Source organism: Podarcis filfolensis (genome assembly GCF_964270895.1).
Source record: "Podarcis filfolensis genome assembly, chromosome: 3".
Classification (NCBI taxonomy): domain Eukaryota; kingdom Metazoa; phylum Chordata; class Lepidosauria; order Squamata; family Lacertidae; genus Podarcis; species Podarcis filfolensis.
The window spans coordinates 61,345,035-61,362,527 of record NC_139606.1 but is presented as its reverse complement, the minus strand read 5'-3'; the positions used below and the strand labels follow the sequence as shown (position 1 = coordinate 61,362,527).

Below are 17,493 nucleotides of genomic sequence, written 5' to 3'. Positions count from 1 at the left end.
TCCAAACCTGTTTTTGGGTTTAAATTGGCCATCCTTCTCTAACAACATGACAAAAACTCCAACCAGACCACTAGAGTAGGAGAAAAACATTCTGAATGCCTAAGCTCTAGAGAATTAAAAGAAACAATCTCCTAGAGTAAGCGAGATGAGAGAGAAAGAGAGAGAAGTAAACACACAGTTGCACTGCATATTTGGATAATGAGGAATTAACTGCTTAGTAGGCAATACCACTTAAGAAGTAGAGATGGGAGGTTTTAGTTTGTTGGTAATATCAGTGTTGGCGCCATGATGAGGAAATATTAATGTTTATGTTTGGTGTATTAACTTTTCTTTGAAGTAGGCCCATATTTCTGAAAAAAGTGCTATATATATGGTTTTTACTTCCAAGTGCAAACCTGTTCATTCCATTGTTCCTAAGTTAGCGATGGCAATTTATACCCAGAGTACTCATTTAATGGCATATAATTAACTTTCCCCCAAAGTTGAGGAAGGACTCAGCTATTTTGACTCCTGCTGCATATTTAAGTGTGTGGTAGATAATTTCATTCATTTTTAATCAGCTGTCCTCTATTTACGGTATTGCACTGACAATTTCCAGAGGGATAGTTATGTTGGTTACAGCAAAAATAGCGAAGAGTCTTGTGCCACACACTCAAGATGGAGCAAATGTATTAAGGCATAAGCTTTCACAGATTAGAATACACTCAATCACATGCTCAAAAACTTATGGCCTAACAACTTTAAGGTGCCATGATACTTTTTCTTTCATCATTGACAGAATCAGTGTTCAAATTTGCTGCCAATTAAAGGTGTTGCTTAAAAAAAACACTATCTCTGATGGCAGCAAAGGAGCAGTAAATCAGGGTCTTTGTCCAAAACATTGTGAGGGCATCAGGTTGGAATGGCTGCGCTAAAGGAAGTGCTTAGGGTGTGTGCTCACAATGGAATGTGCACAGCGTGGCATAATCTTAGAAGTGCCACCTCCTATAATCACTGCTGAAGTGGATCTATCTGTCACTGTGATAGCAGGAGGTGATGCCACCTGCAAATGCATTTTATACAGCCATAGTCTCATATGGGAAGTTTGTTGAGGGAGAAACACCCTGATGGGCACATTTCTGAATCATGGCTATTCTGTGGTGAATGTAGATGCCCTAAGGAGTTATAAATGCTCCTGTTTAGCTGTTTATTGGGGACTGGCAGGGACTTCCATTGTTAAAAGAGAATTTGTGGTTCAGGAGGGGGAAGATGAAGGTGAAATGGTGTGAATAGATTGTCCTGTACTCGTGTATTTATATTTGCATTTTCCACTGCCTTTCTGTGACAAGGACACCGAAGGTGGTCTACAGTGCAAAATTATACATCATAGAGCAAGTCAGACTACAGGGTGTGCATGCAAAGCAGAAACATGAAAAGTTGAGTGACTTTGAGAATGTCATGTGGCAGGTTAATATGAGACAAGACATTTAGAGAATGTATCCCTGAATACAGGCCTGAATTCCTCAGTGGTGTATTCTGTCCCCAAGTGTTCATCCATCTACTTTTGAAGCCAGGGAAGCATAATTGTGCATCCCAATTGTTCCTTTCATATTTGAGGCATTCAGGAAAGGCAAAGACCTCAAGGCTCAGTGCTGATATCTTTATCATCTGCCATCATTTGCAATTGAACAGTTCAGTTCCTCGGGCCATGTACTTGGCTCTGGTGAATCCTTTGCAAAAATCAGCCACCCCATGTCTGATGGTCTTTCCTTTTCTGAAGCTTTCAGAAAAAAGGAATAAATTTAATAAAACACATTCACGACTGGTGGATGTAGACAGTGAACTTAACAGTTATGTTTTTACAAGCAAAGTCCCTTGGAAAAATGTCACATTGAGCATGTTGTCCTAAAATGGACAAGTGCATGAGGGGAAATTATCCCTCCTCCCCATAAATTAATCTGTGACAAGCCTCACTAGCAGTTTGAAGTATTCTTGGGAAGAAGACTTATTGGAAGCAAGCTCCCCACTATCCTACTCCTAATGACCCTTCAATATCTTAAAGTTGGGGCTGATAGGAGCTATAGTCGGAAACAACTGTAGGGCACCAGGATGGGGAATAGTGGCTTAAAGGATCAGGAAAGGTCAATTGTTCCCTGTCCCATCATAGGGCTTTAATGTGTGAGGGGGCAATTGTTTCCTCTTTAGGTCCCAAACTGAAGGGAAGAAACTCAGATCTTCATATTATTATTATTTAAATCAAAATAAAGCCAGCTGGCATGAACTGTTAGATGTGAATTGTACACGTTCTAAATTATTGTTCTCTGAGGGGGAGAGGAGCCTATTTAAGACATGACTGTGCTGCTTACAATAACCAAAAATATCCGGCTCATTCTTTTAATCAAGAATGTCTGTGCACATGTTTGTGTGCATTTTTGTGGATAAAGTTTGAGAAATGAAGTTTCTAGTTCATCTTTAGATTAGAAGATGGGCTGAAAAATGCTGGGAGGCAAACTAATGAAGTATGAGCAACTTGGGCCATGCAGGGATTTACTCAGTTTACATATGGCTCACACTCTGTTCTTAAAATTTTCTGCCTCATTGTACACCTTGTGTCACACGTGACAGCTGGAATCCTGCCAAGAAGGAAGGAGCTTAAACAAAACTGGAAACATGGTGAGGCAAAACTAGCTCAGTAGTTTGTGCCATTGTTTACATGTGGATTCTATGAGTGTTTCTCTCTGTGCTCACAAAATCTTCAGAGGTCTCCCATCGCACCTATTTTTAGTTAGTCAAATACTAGCCATTGAGCATGGGGGATGGAATGAGGGCTTGTATCCAGAACCGAGGGCAAAGTTTGGCTTTCCAAGTCTGGCCCAGATTGCTATGCATCTGTTTTGTTCTGAAGAACACAGAAAGGGAACCCAACCCATATATCTTTAGCCCAAGGTTATGTCCATCTACATAACCTTGCACTGGGTTTGTTTTCAGAGTTTTCCTAGAGAGTGACAAGGAGGCCAAACACAGAAAATGACAAATACATAGAAGGATGTGTGAAAGATGGACCTTTGACCTCAGTCAAAAGGTGTATTAGAGAAACCATTTTGCTTCATCTAGCAAATTCTCTTCAACATTTGAACAAATTTAAGTGAGCAAGCGTCTCCCATAAAAGTGAGGGTTGTGACACTACTAGTGCTTTGAAATACTATTCCTATTGAAATCAGACAAATGTCTACAATTTTGATATTTCATCTGCTGAAAACATTTCTGGTTTGCCAATCATTTTCAGAGAAGTAATTAGATTCAGTGTTGGCCATTTTTTTCTATATTTTATGATTTGGTAATGTTTTGATGGTTTTATTATACACTGCCATGATATTTTTATGAGCTGACTGTTCAGAATTATTAATTTCAAAATAGAAATGTACTTTTAAAAACTTAGTCTAGAACTGCTTTTTAAAAAAACACAACACATTCACACACTCCAGCCTTCAGCCTCCCCCTGAGTGCAGTGGCGGAGCTTCATGCTCTGGATGGGGGGGGTGGAAAGCAGGCGGGGGGGCGCCGCCCACGGGGGCAGGGTGCGCGTCCTGTGGGGACGGGGGGGGCAGCCGCAATGGCACCCCGGGGATTGCATTGCTGGGGGCGGTGCACTCTCCCTGCACTTATCTTCCTCCGCCAGTGCCTGAGTGCTATAGTTTTGAAAATCCTCTAGGTACACTTTTTGAGATTTGCCTCATAAAGCCTCTTCGAATTAGGTTGAGAAGAAGAAATGTTGCAGGATGTGCTGGCGAATAGAGGTTTGTTTCTTGCCTAGTACTAAAATTACTGCAAGTGCCTCAAGCACTGGATATTGAAATGGATGAGGTTTTTTGCCAAGCAGCCATTATGGCCGAGAGAAGTTCATGTACTGTGCATACTTTAATTTCCTCACTCTGTTTGTTGTGGGAAATACTAGGGTTGCATTGCCAGGAACTTTGAGCCATTGAACCGTGGATGGCAGTTTCTCAGTGTAGTACCTCAGACTCTGGACTCTCATTCTGTTCATCCAGACTTGCCACTGGATCCTCCTGGATAGGAAGAGCCCCCTATTTCCCTCACAGTTAAGTGGGGAATGTTAAGAGACCCCTGTTTCCCTCACAGAGCTTTAATTTGCAGAGTTTCCTGGGAAGAGAGATTGATTGTTAAACTACTCTGGGAACCATAGCTGTGTGAGGATAATAACGCTTAACAACTCTCAGTACCCTTAACAAACTACAGTTCCCAGGATTCTTTGGGGGAAGCCATGACAGTTTAAAGTGGTATGCTACTGCGTTAAATCTATAGCACAAATGGGACTGTGTGCAGTTTTTTGTGGAAATGTAAAGGATTTTATGTTCAGTCAAGCATTTGGTTTGCCTTCTGTTTTTCCCCTTTTTTAATTTCCTTGCTGTGTGTGTTTGTTTGTTTGTGTATGTGTGTGTGTGTTTAAAAAAACTTGCTCTGTGCTGTTTCTTTTTTATGCATTGTTACAATTTTAGCGTATATTTTGTGATCTGTTTCTCTATACATTTTAAGCTGCCATGAGCGGAAAGGCATAGTAAAAGGAAGTAAACCAACAAACAAAGTTGTTCGTGAAATGGAAAGTACAGGCAGACTTATGTACTATAAACAGCAAAGAGCACTGTCATGTTACACTTTGACTGCCGGAAAACTTTGATAAATACTTTGTCCTGTCCTCTTAAGTTGTTGTTACAAATAACCTTTGTGCTGCATCGAGTTAATGTTTGCCAAAGGGAACACCAGTTATTCATGCAAGGTGCATTGCCTCAGGTTTTTTTTTAAAACCATCTTCTTATTTAATTGCACAAGAAAATACTTGTGTACCGGCTTGAGATTTTTGCCCTTTACGGAATATGCACCTACCTTCTTCGTGGAGCATGTTTTCCAATTGCAAGAACGGGAGCATTGCTGGAGAATTCAAAAGAGAGAGCCTGCTTTGGTAAAACTTGCAGACTCTGAGCTAAGGGAGGAACTGGCAAAAAATACTACCTACCTGCCTGCAGGCTAGTCGGCTTCCCTTCCTCAGAACTTGCCTGCTTGTGCAAGCAGGAGCTCCATCCTTTCTCCACCCAGTCTCCGAGGGAAGAAGGAGCAGCCCAGCCTGCTAGGTGGTTTCGGCCTTTTGTGCGCTGGCTTCCTCTGCCTCAGCAGCAAGCAAGTGCACAGAGGGAACATTCCGGCAGGCTGCTTTCCTGCAGCTGAGGAGACGACATTCACGGACCTCCTTTTGATTAGGATATGTCACTGTTGTCAGGGCAACTGTTAACGGTGGCGTATCATATTTTCTCCTCTTGGGCTGCCTGCTGAATATTTCAGTGTGCAGTAGCTGGAAAGAAGAAGAAGATACAGGGAGGGGGGAAAGGTGCTGCATCAGGAAGGACAGAAGACGTGGGATCTGACTGAACAGGTTTAAAGGCGTCAAGAGGAGGAGAAGGAGGAGGTTTCCAAACCGATGGGCCTTTAATTAAGGCCTTTTATTTTATTTCGTCAAGGTGGAGGAAACTGCAGGCCCTCGTCTGCCAAGTGGATGTTGGTGTTCGTCAGCTGTTTGTGCACTGCTTATACCCGTACGGGATCTGTTACAAATGAACGAGCTGCTTTGCAGCTAGCTAGCTGCTAAGTGGAGTCTGGGACTGATATATTGTAGTAAGGAAGAAGATAGCAACATGCCTGGTTCGGCAACCGCTATCCGGCAAGAGAGGCTAAAGAAGGCAGGCGTGAGGCCAAATACACCTGTTCTGTTCACCATTAATGAGGAAGATGAACAGCAAAAGAATGGCAAGTCCAAGAGACTGAAAGGTATGCAATACTTAATACAGGGAGCTAAGGCTCTCTGTAGGATATTCAGCTCAGCAAATAGTATATTTTGATAGCTATGTTGCTTATTCTTCCTAATGGGTAGGATTTGTCTGTTTTGTATCTCTGACTTTTTTGCATGCTGAACGTGTTTGTTTCTAGTGAAATATTATTGCTAGATTTCTGGATTTTAACTCTTCTGGGCTGTAAACCTGTGCCTTCTGCTTCTTGTTGTGATATGTTTATCACATAAAATAAAATGCTGTATCTTTTTAGTCACACAGTCAGTTAACAGCAAAGCTCTGATAATGTAAAGAGGCATTTGTGTTTCTATTTAGGGAATAACTGTTTGTTTTATTCCTTTGGCACGTTCTGATAAAACAAAGTCATTAAAATGGAGAAACCACCGAGGAAACCAGACGACTGAGGAAACTAACGCAATATGAAATTTTCAGCTGGTGTTTGTGCAGATTGTGGTGGCGTTATAGATAGTTGGGTACACATTTTTGCTCAGGTACAGTACTTAAAACATCTGACCCAAAACATCAATACTGTCCAGACATGCTTTGAAAGGAGGTTTTATAGAGAATTGCTTGGCAAAATCTCAACTAAACATCTGTAGTCATCATAATAGCTTCCCTTCCCCCAGAATTTTTGAGGTTCTGATTATCTGCCATTCAGTCTCAACCTTTGACCTGGGACTTGGGGTGACTGCACTTCTTACTGCTTTTTCACCTTTGCATTCTCAGCTGTGAGAATTGAAAATGTTACATTAGAATTCCTTCCTAACAGTACTGTGAAATCATGAAAAACAGCTGTCAGGTTTTTGGTAGTATTTATTAAGTAGGAGGACTTCACACAGTTCAGTTGTGTTGTTGACAGAGTGATCATTTATTTTCCCTGTTCATTCAGCCAGATAACCCATGGGAGGGTTTGACAGGCTAATATTTACAGATTTAAACAGCATTCATGTTTACTTTGTGCTAGTTTGTTTGAAAATGACAGTTACATTCATGTGCTCAGCTGAATAGTTAACTCCCAGGAGGCTGGGTACTTCAAAATATGCACTTCGAAGTTTTTAAATGCTTGCTTCGAAATGGAGGGAAATTATTCAACAGTGAGCTATTGAATATTCGCTGTTCTAGTTAATCCCCACCCCAAGTCCCAAACTACTTACGTTGGGAAAGCCACAGCTACTTTATCTTCTTGTTTATCTATTTTAATGTACGTATGTCATAATCCCAGTAGAAATTATATTCTATGCAATTACTGGGGGAAATTAACTTGGAGCAAATGGGCTTGTTAGAAACTGAGCCCTTCCAAACTTGTTTACCTTAGCACTTCAGTTTCCAGGACACAGATTCTTGTTTGGACATTCGCTTTCATGTTGAAGTGTCCATTCGGGTGCTCTCTTCAAAGTGAGTTTTGCATGATATTAAGGAGGGTTAACTTGGTGCCCCTACACCATGGGTAGGCAAACTGAGGCCTGGGGGCCGGATCTGGCCCAATGACCTTCTAAATCCGGCCCGTGGATGGTCCAGGAATCAGCATGTTTTTACATGAGTAGAATGTGTCCTTTAATTTAAAATGCATCTCTGGGTTATTTGTGGGGCCTGCCTGGTGTTTTTACATAAGTACAATGTGTGTTTTTATTTAAAATGCATCTCTGGGTTATTTGTGGGGCATAGGAATCCCCCCCCAAAAAATAGTCCGGCCTTCCACCAGGTCTGAGGGACAGTGGACCAGCCCCCGGCTGAAAAAGTTTGCTGACCCCTGCCCTACACTGTTGCTGCTGCTTATGTGTGCCAACAGATGGGGGCAATAATGTGTAAAGCTTCAAAGTACCATTTTCCCCAGCTTGCTGGAGTGAAAATCTGTCATTTTAAAGTACTTTGAAGACTCACTATAAGTGCACCATCAAGACTGAGATTCATAACATGTTTACTTGGGGAAATTTTCCATTGATACAGGAGTACTGACTTCCATGTAAATGTTGTTAATATCTGGGGGTTTGGTTGCAATTTGTTTAGAAGAGATTTATAAATTGGGTGGTTTACATATGAAAGAAATAAGTATGTTTCTGTGTAAGACAAATACTGTACACATTGATACATTTCAGATTACAATAAGATCACTAGGACTTATGAATTTGGTTCAGTGAAATCCTTAACAATATCATGTGATATTGCAAGAGAGAGTGACAGATCTGTTGGCCCTTATATCAGCCTATATGAAAGTGGATTCATTACGTTGAAATCCTGATTTATTGGCCATTTATTGTATATTACAGTTTGTTTATGAATGTATTCTCCATATTCCAGTATTTGCAGTTAAGTCCACCTACCTATTACCAAAACAATTTGCTATTTCTTCTGAATGAAAAAAAGAAGAAGATGCTTGTTCAATTTCAGCTGGTGATGCTTGCAAGACCAGTGACCCTTTATCCTGATCTTTCTGATATCTCCTGTCAAAAACCCTGGAGAGCTGCTGTCAATACGTATAAGGCAACTTTCTAGGCTTCTTGCAAGCTGTTTAGTGTCCCTTCCTCTCCTTGTTCAGTAACTCTGTGCATTGAGCCTATGTTAATGGCTTTTCATTGTATGCTGTCCTTGTAAATCACTTCATGGCTCTAATCTTCTCTAGGTGCTCCAGTACCTTTTGTTACTTGTATTTCTTCTAGCTGTGGTTTTCTAACTGTGTGATGGGCAAACGGAATTTTTGAATTGATAATGGCCGTTACATACTTTCAGAGATGCACTTTGGACTCCCAGTGCACCAGAGGCCTACCATTTCTTTTGTACACAACTGCTGATTCTTGCGTTCAGTGCACATTGATTCAGATAGAGTTGACAGAAGGAAAAGCAACCTGGTTTGGAAAAACAAAACAAAACACAAAACCCCAGTCATGCAAATCAGTCCTTGAATTTCTGGTGTCATTTCTTCCCCTCCTGTGCAAAGCTTCTTGAAGTAGTGCTAAAACAAATGGCCTTTAGCACTTCAGTAGCACACATGTGGAGCATCTTGGGTAACAACTTAAGTAAGCTAATCATAAGCTTGTTTTAGCTGGGAGACTTCTAAGCGATGGAGTCGAATTCCTCATCTAGATGGATCTATCTCTTGATTTAGAAAAGTATGACTCAGCAGAATGTAAGGAATAGCCATTATTTTAGATACCATTGTTTGTGGCTTAAGGTTTATATTTTTGATCTGTCCATTGAACAAGGGAAAGTAGTAGTTGTTGTTTTTTTACTTTAAAAGATATGACTGTAGAGCTAAGTGACTTAGCCTACAGTACTAACCCCACTTGCTTGGGAGTAGGCCCTACTGACTTACTTCTGAGTAGATACAGTCAGGCTTGCACTGTTTCTTTGAAGCCTTTGAAGCAAAACGTTAACTACAATATTCTTTAAAGACAGACTCTTCTTTTCTGTATTGCTACCTGTTCATCCAGGGATGCGGGTGGCGCTGTGGGTTAAACCACAGAGCCTAGGACTTGCCGATCAGAAGGTCAGCGGTTCGAATCCCCGCAACGGGGTGAACTCCCGTTGCTCGGTCCCTGCTCCTGCCAACCTAGCAGTTCGAAAGCACGTCAAAGTGCAAGTAGATAAATAGGTACCGCTCCAGCGGGAAGGTAAACGGCGTTTCCGTGCACTACTCTGGTTTGCCAGAAGTGGCTTAGTCATGCTGGCCACATGACCTGGAAGCTGTACGCCGGCTCCTTCGGCCAATAAAGCAAGATGAGCGCCGCAACCCCAGAGTCAGTCACGACTGGATCTAATGGTCAGGGGTCCCTTTACCTTTACCTTACCTGTTCATCCAGATGCAATGTTAGTATTTGTTTAACATTAACCAGCCAAATATATCTATTGGAAAAGAATATTTCAATGCATTGAACATTTTGGTAAGCCATACATATGTTATATATAACAACAACTTCTCCTATGTCTTAAAAGTGATGTCTCTCTATTTAGTACTCATTTCAGGTACTGACTTTTGTGATAACAAGTTTGTGGCTGACTTTTGTAATTAAGCATCTGTGTTTCTTGTAATTTTGATTTTTTTTTTTAGTAAACAAATAAATTGAAACCTAAATGTTTAAAGAGGAAATGAGGCAGAAAGAATCTTCAGTCAGCTGATAACAAGGGCAGTCAAATGTGTTCTGGGCCTGTGAACAATAATATCAATTCTCTCTTTCTCTCTGACACTTTGAAAACAAATGAAGAAAAGGCCCCTTTTTTCTAAACTTTGGTGCATGGCAGGGATGTCTGTGATGATCACAGAAGTTTAACATCTGATGCTTTCATGCTAATAATACTGTGTGACTGTGTTTCCAGCAATGAGCTTTATTTTGTTCATCCAGAAAGATGAGAGAGATTTATTTTAATAGCAGCTATGTATTTTGTAGTCTTCATTGTTCTGAAAGTGTGTTATGTGTGTATGTACGGGGCATGGGAAGTTGTATCTAATTTTGTGAAAGTAGGCAGTGGGCTATTTTATTGTATTTGCTCTAGAAGATAGGACTGAGAAACTTGACTTTTTCAGTTGATAGGACTTACTCATGATCTTAGTAGTCATAAAAAGTGACATGTGGTAGTCAGGGGTGTACCTAGGGGTTGGTTAGGTTGGCCCCCACCAAGGGTCCAGGCCTAGGGGGGCACAAAAACCACACCCCTCCACTCTGGCTCGGCGTGACTTATAGCCTGCCCACCTACCTGCTCTCTCGGCTGCGCCTCCGCTGTTCTGGGTGGCTGGGTGAGGTGTGCAGCTCCTCTGTGTGACTTGGCGGAGGAATCTGCTCACTGGCATGGACCATCACGGCAACCATATGGGGCCTCCTCCACAGTCAGCCAGTGCTGCAATAGAAGCCAGTTGGGCTTGGAGAGGAAAAATAGGAGGGAACAGGCAAGAGTTGCAGGAAGAGGAAAAAGGGAGGGAGGAAGGCAGGCAGGCAGGAAGACGGACTGATGAAGGAGGAGGTAGTGGAACAGAGTGGAGAAGACCTGACCCCAGTGGCTGTGGAGGAAGTCATTGATGGAGCACGAAAGGTGATGAAAAGCAAACTTTTGAGTTTCTGGTTCATTGTTACACCCAGCTTCAGAGGCACCAATACAATTCCTTTCCAAAGGAGCAAGGGACAAGGGGTGCTGATACATCCCCTTGCCAAGGGTTAAAGGGAGCCTAGGTAGGCCTCTGGTGGTAGTTGTGGATATTAAAATCCAGAGAAGGTACACAGGGCAAAAAAACTGGAAATGCAAGCCTTTTCTTTCACAGCTGAGCCAGTGGTTGTCTGTCTGAAACTTGGCTCTTAAATCTGAAAAGACAGGCTGGTTCCCATGCTGGCTTATTTTTTTACATCTTACCTAGTACTTGTACCAGTTCAGGTATGGGATGTTTTACTTGCCATCATAGATGGCAGAAGCTGAAGCAATCTAGAACTTGGTGAAAACATTGAAGCTGTGCCCATCTATGCTGGCTTATCTTAACCTTTGAAGGAAACTAGATGCCTCACTCTTTACATAAACAATTCTTATTCCTGTCCCAACACACCCACATAAACTGCATTAGCTCACTTACTCATAAAGCTCTTATTGTACCTTTCTATTCTTCAAAAAAAGCAAAAAAAGCCACCCTCCCTTCACAGAATGGAAAAACCCGTCTTTCCAGTGTTGTATTAGTGAACTGAAAAGCTGCTACCAAACCTTGCCTTACCAGGAACAGCAGGGCCGCTCCTAATAGCCATTTTATGACACAGATGGCATTGATATGCTATAGGAGGCTGTGGCCACAGCCCTAAATTAGATAATGAGCAGTGTTTGGTCTCTGCACCTTTCTCTTGTAAGTGTAGTAGTGTCTGTGAGGCTCTGCTTTTTGGATGCCTTGTTATTGTCAAGGGTGTACTTTTTGTCTCTTCCTCATTACTGCTTGCACTGGTCTTGATTATCAGTGTATGACCTGCCTTTCCCTGAATTAGCCTGCAGCCATTCCTTATGGCTGTTGGAATCAAATGTGATGCTTCTATGTGTTCCTTGCTCAGTAGCTTCATCTGCTGACAGGAGGTGGGGAACTCATGGTCCTCCATATGTTGTTGGACTACAGCTTCCATCAGCCCCAGACAGCATGACCAATGGTCAGGAATTATGAGAGTTACGACGTAGCAACATCTGGATGGCCACAGGTTTCCCACTGTGGTATTCCTACCCATACCCAACAGAGGAGCAGTCAGGGGTCAGTTGCAGTTGGCATTGCATCTTAAAACAAATTCACATTATAAAAGTATACATGCACAAAATATTCTATTAAATGTGTATCCCACCCTTCAAAGGATCTCAGAATGGTAATAACCAATAATATTATAATAAATTTATTGATTCATAGATATAAAATAAACTTGGTTTTTGGGTGAAGAAGAAAAATCATTTTTAGAAGACTGGTGAAAGTGCATTCCTTGCTCGGTCAGCACCTTTTTAAAAAAAATTTCTAGTTCTGGACTGAGCTTTGAAAAAAACCCTGTTTCTATGGGATTTAGTTTGAACTAGGAAAAGCCTATTGGGTGGTGCCCGTAATATCGTACCTTCAAAAACTCATACACAAACGTCCTATTTTGCAACTTATTTTAATACATTTATAAATATGAAAATTTGTATTCACTCATTTCAAAATGAGGAGATTATCACTGCTCAGTGGTTAGAGCAGGCTTCCTCAATCTCGGCCCTCCAGATGTTTTTGGCCTACAACTCCCATGATCCCTAGCTAGCAGGACCAGTGGTCAGGGATAATGGGAATTATAGTCTCAAAACAACTGGAGGGCTGAGGTTGAGGAAGCCTGGGTTAGAGCATCTGTTTTGCATACAGAAGGTCCCAGGTTCAATCCCTAGCATCTCCTGGTAGGGCAGGGAAAGTGTCCTTTCTGAAACCCTGGAGAGCTTCTGCTAGTCATTGTAGACAATACTGTACCTCGATGGATGAACTATCAGATTCCATATATAAGGAAGCTTCCTGCATTCATAAGTTGCCTAATGCACATACAGTGGTGCAAGATCAGGACTGATGTACATTCCTGACATGGGTAGTAACATGCTAATCAGACAAACAGTTCTAGGGAATTGAAGTCATATTCACTGTAAACCAGGCACTAGTAACCTGCATATAGCCAAAGTTTATTTATTGCAATGCAGTAGTTCTGCCTGTGGTGGATTACCAGATCTCTTTCAAGACTGGGTAATGCATTGAACAGAGCACAGAACTACCCGATAACCTTCAAGGTCCCTTGTAGTGTGTGCTGCTCATCTCCCTTGGTTTAGAAACGCAGCAAATAGATTATCCTATTCATTTGACTTGGGTTCATATCCTGTAGTACTTTCAGCGTTATGAAAAGGTGACTGACTTTTGAGGTAAAATGCATATGCTATCATGCTGCAAATATATATTTGGGCAAAAACAAACAAACAAAAAAAACTTTGTGTGTGCAATACAGACTAATTGCCTTTTATTTTTGAAAAAAAATGCTTGGGTGAGGGAGGCAGAAGGAGAATCCACAATATTTAGATAAGCAGATGTACTCTATCATTGGATTATGTTAGAAGAGGCTACAAAGGGAGTGTAAAGCAAATTTGGATAATTGGGAAATAGGGTTTCTACTTTATGTACAGATGGATACTGATAGACCATAAGGAAAACAATAAAGGCTGATTCAGCTGTTCAGTCCTTAATACAATACAATTTTGGGATGTCTCACAAAAGGAATCAAACCTTTGAATCAGCCCTCCCACTTGCATTTATCTCCAACAAAATCTGTGGACTCCCCCCCTCCCAATATTCCTTTTGTTTGCAGATGTAAAGGTTTGCAAGAATGTGGAATATGCCAGCTCTCTCTGCCTAGGTTCAGGCATATGTGATAGGCAAGCACACAGACACACAAATACCAGATGGCAGGAGCCATCTGTAAATAAAATAGAGCAACAGTAGCCAGATGCAGAATGATGGTGTTTTGGCCAAGTTGATTATGAGCCACACTCTGCTTATTGTATAGCAGAAGCTTTTAAGGTTCTGTGTACTGGGAGCCATTAGCAGGACCTTGTACAGTGGTACCTCGGGTTACAGACGCTTCAGGTTACAGACTCCGCTAACCCAGAAATAGTACCTCGGGTTAAGAACTTTGCTTCAGGATGAGAAATCGCCTGGTGGCGGCGGCGGGAGGCCCCATTAGCTGAAGTGGTACCTCAGGTTAAGAACAGTTTCAGGTTAAGAACGGACCTCCAGAACGAATTAAGTTCTTAACCTGAGGTACCACTGTATTCCCACCCACTGCTTCTCTGGCCCCCGCTCCCCTACTTTTGTCTTAGAACAACATTGAAATGCATTGTTGCTTTTTGTAGCAGGACATCTTGTAGTTGAAACATAAAATGAAACTGAGCACTCCCAAGGAGACCAGGAGACCATTTTTATGAGACATGAGGCAAACCCTAATACAGGGGTGTGGAGCCTGTGGCCTTTCAGATGCAGTTGGACCACAACTCCCCTTATCTCTGACCATTGCTTATGGTGAGGGTTGAAGTCCAAAAGCAACGTTCGAACGGTGGAATTTTCTTGGTGTTGCATCACACATGGCCCAGACATGAAGAATATCTATGCTTGGGACATGGGAGTGGACGTTTTGTTTCTGCAGCCCCTCCCCCGACCTATATTGCCTGTCAGAGGGGCAGGCACCTGTGTACATTGGTCTCAGTAATGTTGCTGCTGACGTGTGTAGGCCCTGACACACATGACAGGTTATAGGCATAGTAGAGGACAGCGAAAAAGGCTGCAGTTCACTTCTGTGCCTCACTACATGCATGTCCTTCACGTATCTAGGTGTGAAAGCAATATAAGTTCTTTTAAAAATGCAAATAGTGGCTGCAGGGGACCCAAGCAGTAGCAAGATTACCCTGGTCCTGCTAAAGTCACATTGCTGAAGCTGCTATTTGCACAAGGAGGCAGTTTTCATTATGGCCACCACTGGGTGGAGGAAAGAGGGTTAAACTCCCCCTCTCCATCCCCTGTGACCCTGCTGCTGCTCCATTCCTCCTGCAGCTGCTATTAGTGGGTTGTGGTTTTTAAAAAATATATAATTGCATCAAAGCCAAATCTAGGGGAGTGCGACCGGTGTGGTTGCACTGGGTGCAGAGCTTCTGGGGTGCTGCAGCAGGCACCACAACTATGACATCCGGTGGAAGGCAAGATTTTGGCGTACACAGGGCAGCACTGAAATTTGAGGTGCCAAGGTCTGCCACTGATTTCATTCACACAATGTGTCTAGTTTGGCCCCTAAAAACAGTTCCTGAAACCTACCTCTGGCAGATACTTTCCCCTGATGCTTCAGTTTCCAAAGTGTCCTTGGGATGCTTGATTGTGCCCTGGTGTTTCTAGTTTCACTGGGCAGCAATGATCCTAGAGAGAATTTCTATCCGTCCCGTCCCCACACCCTTCTGGTTGGTTGCCTTGTGCTGCTCTTTTACCGGCAGGAGGAAGTGGATGTGAAATCCTCATCATCTCTGAGCAGCATGTGCACCTATTACTTCCATGAATAGATCCTGAGCTGGCCTTGCTAGAGGAGGGGTGGAATGTAGAGTCTGATTTCATTACCTCTCTAATTGCCCATCACTGTTGTGTCACTGTTACAGTGCTGATTGAACGCTTCTGATGGACCTTGAATTCAGCTTTTTGTTTCCAAACTCCTTTATGATTTAAGGCATCTCAAGGATGAGACGACTCCACTGACCCTGCAGTCCAATTCAAAGCTTTTATCACAATGATGATTCCAATAACAAGACGGAAACTGACTGGGAACATTAAGAAACTAATCTTAGGTTTGCCATTTGTCCAGAAAATTCCAGACATGCCAGGAAATTGGATGCCTAAAATGGCGTCCTAGGGGAATTTTAGAATTTTAAGAGATGTCCAGAATTTCCCGTATGTATGGCAACCCGGTTCTTTTTTCGGTTTTCTGTTTTTTTCTTCCCCAACTGAGCAGCGGAAAGTATGTCCCCCTCCCCTTACATGGGAGACCCAAAGCACATTTTAATTGAGCATATTGTTATACCAGAGTCATTAATGAAAACTCTCTTGTCCTTCATAAGAGGAAAAAAATAACCTGTAGCTCTAAGATATTGCTTGTCTGATATAATCAGTGACTTGGAGTGCACTTTATGTTATCTGCTTGATTTTTTTTTGCCCTAGTTAGTTTTGCAAGATGATTGCAGCTATTGACAAGAAATGAATCTAACTCTTTCATTCTTGGCAGATGTTCATATATGACCTAATATGGTATGTTGAGCCAGACAGATTCTTATTTATGATGCAAAATGGATTACTTTTTGTGAGATATGTTTCAAATGTTTGTAATGCTAACCTTTTTATATTTTTCTCATTAGAGTTGCAGGAAGCTAGTGCTGTAGGACTTGCTTGCTTAAAGATTAATGTGATCTTTGACATGACTCATCTTATGTTATTTCCTGAGGCTTTCTGGCTGTTGAAGACTGCTTACCATGCCTTTTCTACTTAATAACTATTGCACTTCACTCTCATAGGAGGGTTGGGTTCACAAGGTTGGGTCACTTGGAACCTTCACTAGATAGTCAAACAAAATACTGCTTTTAAAAAAATAATATACAAATGGTTATGGTTGGTTTGAACCAAATTGAACTGATTTTGGAGGTCTATTCCTCTGAGTGTTAGCCAGATGAAAAGGCAGTGGATTACCTCAGCTGCAGTCAGCACCATGACACAACCCTTGGCTCTCCATTGGTGTTGTAAGTTTATTTAAGATATGTAAGTTTGAACAGTGGTTTCCCCTTCTGACGGTAGTAGATGTGATTTGCAAAAACTGCACACAGGCATTGATTTGCACGCTGTTCCCTTTACAAGTATTCACTGAGTTGCAGACTGCATCTGAGGTGAAGCCTAAGGTTGTAATAAATGAATTATCTAAGGGTGCTTCCTTGGTGTCATGAAAGGGCAGTGATTAGTTAGTTAGTTAGTTAGTTAGTTAGTTAGTTGTTTCCCCATTACTATATATTTTACAGCTGGTGAGGGGGAAGAGGTGCTTGTGAAATCTTCTGCCTCAGTTGCCAAAATAACTTGGCTATATACTTGGATACTATATGTTGTGACTGGGAAGGGAGCACTGTTTGCTGCTAGGAACCACTTGCCTGGTGGGGCAAAGCTACAGCAAAAGCTTCCCAGAACCATTGTCACCGCTGTGTACTAGGATGGTATCTGCTCATTCACAGCTGCACCACTGCCTTTCCCTTCCACCTTACGGTAGGTGGCAGTGACACAGCTGCCAGGAGGCTGTTGTTGCGGCTCTGCCCTGCTAAGCAAATGGCCTTTGTTTGCTGCTGCTGATCCTCCTCCTCCTCCTTAGGCATCAGAATGTCTTAGGCCAACCCTGCCAGGTACATAACAAGCAATTACATTTACATGAGATCTCATTTTTTCTAACCAGTCATTTATCTGAGTTCTTAATTATGGCATGTTTGCGGTTATAGATAAAGTAATATGTAGTTTATGACACTCCTCAAATGGCAATGAATGCCTGGCATGATGTGGAATTATTCTTTTTGTTTAGCCCTGATAAGCACAAGTGCATACAAACATTAAAATGCTTAATACTATTGCTTGTGTCTCTTTGTGTGTCTCAGA

At 42.0% G+C, this 17,493-nt stretch overlaps 1 protein-coding gene across 6 annotated transcripts in view; it reads left to right on the top strand.

Annotated features, from left to right (window-relative positions):
- MAP7 (microtubule associated protein 7) overlaps positions 1 to 17,493 on the top strand; it is a 98,774-nt gene that overhangs the window by 9,282 nt on the left and 71,999 nt on the right. Inside the window, exon 1 of one of the 6 annotated variants that reach the window (XM_083607693.1) lies at positions 4,830 to 5,817. The exons of 4 other annotated variants lie outside the window; for them this stretch is intronic. In XM_083607693.1, the coding sequence (XP_083463819.1) occupies positions 5,685 to 5,817 (133 nt within the window). In that variant the 5' untranslated portion in view covers positions 4,830 to 5,684. Of the gene's footprint in view, positions 1 to 4,829; positions 5,818 to 17,493 lie in introns of those variants that run through there. One more of the 6 variants, XM_083607692.1, reaches the window with a different exon arrangement.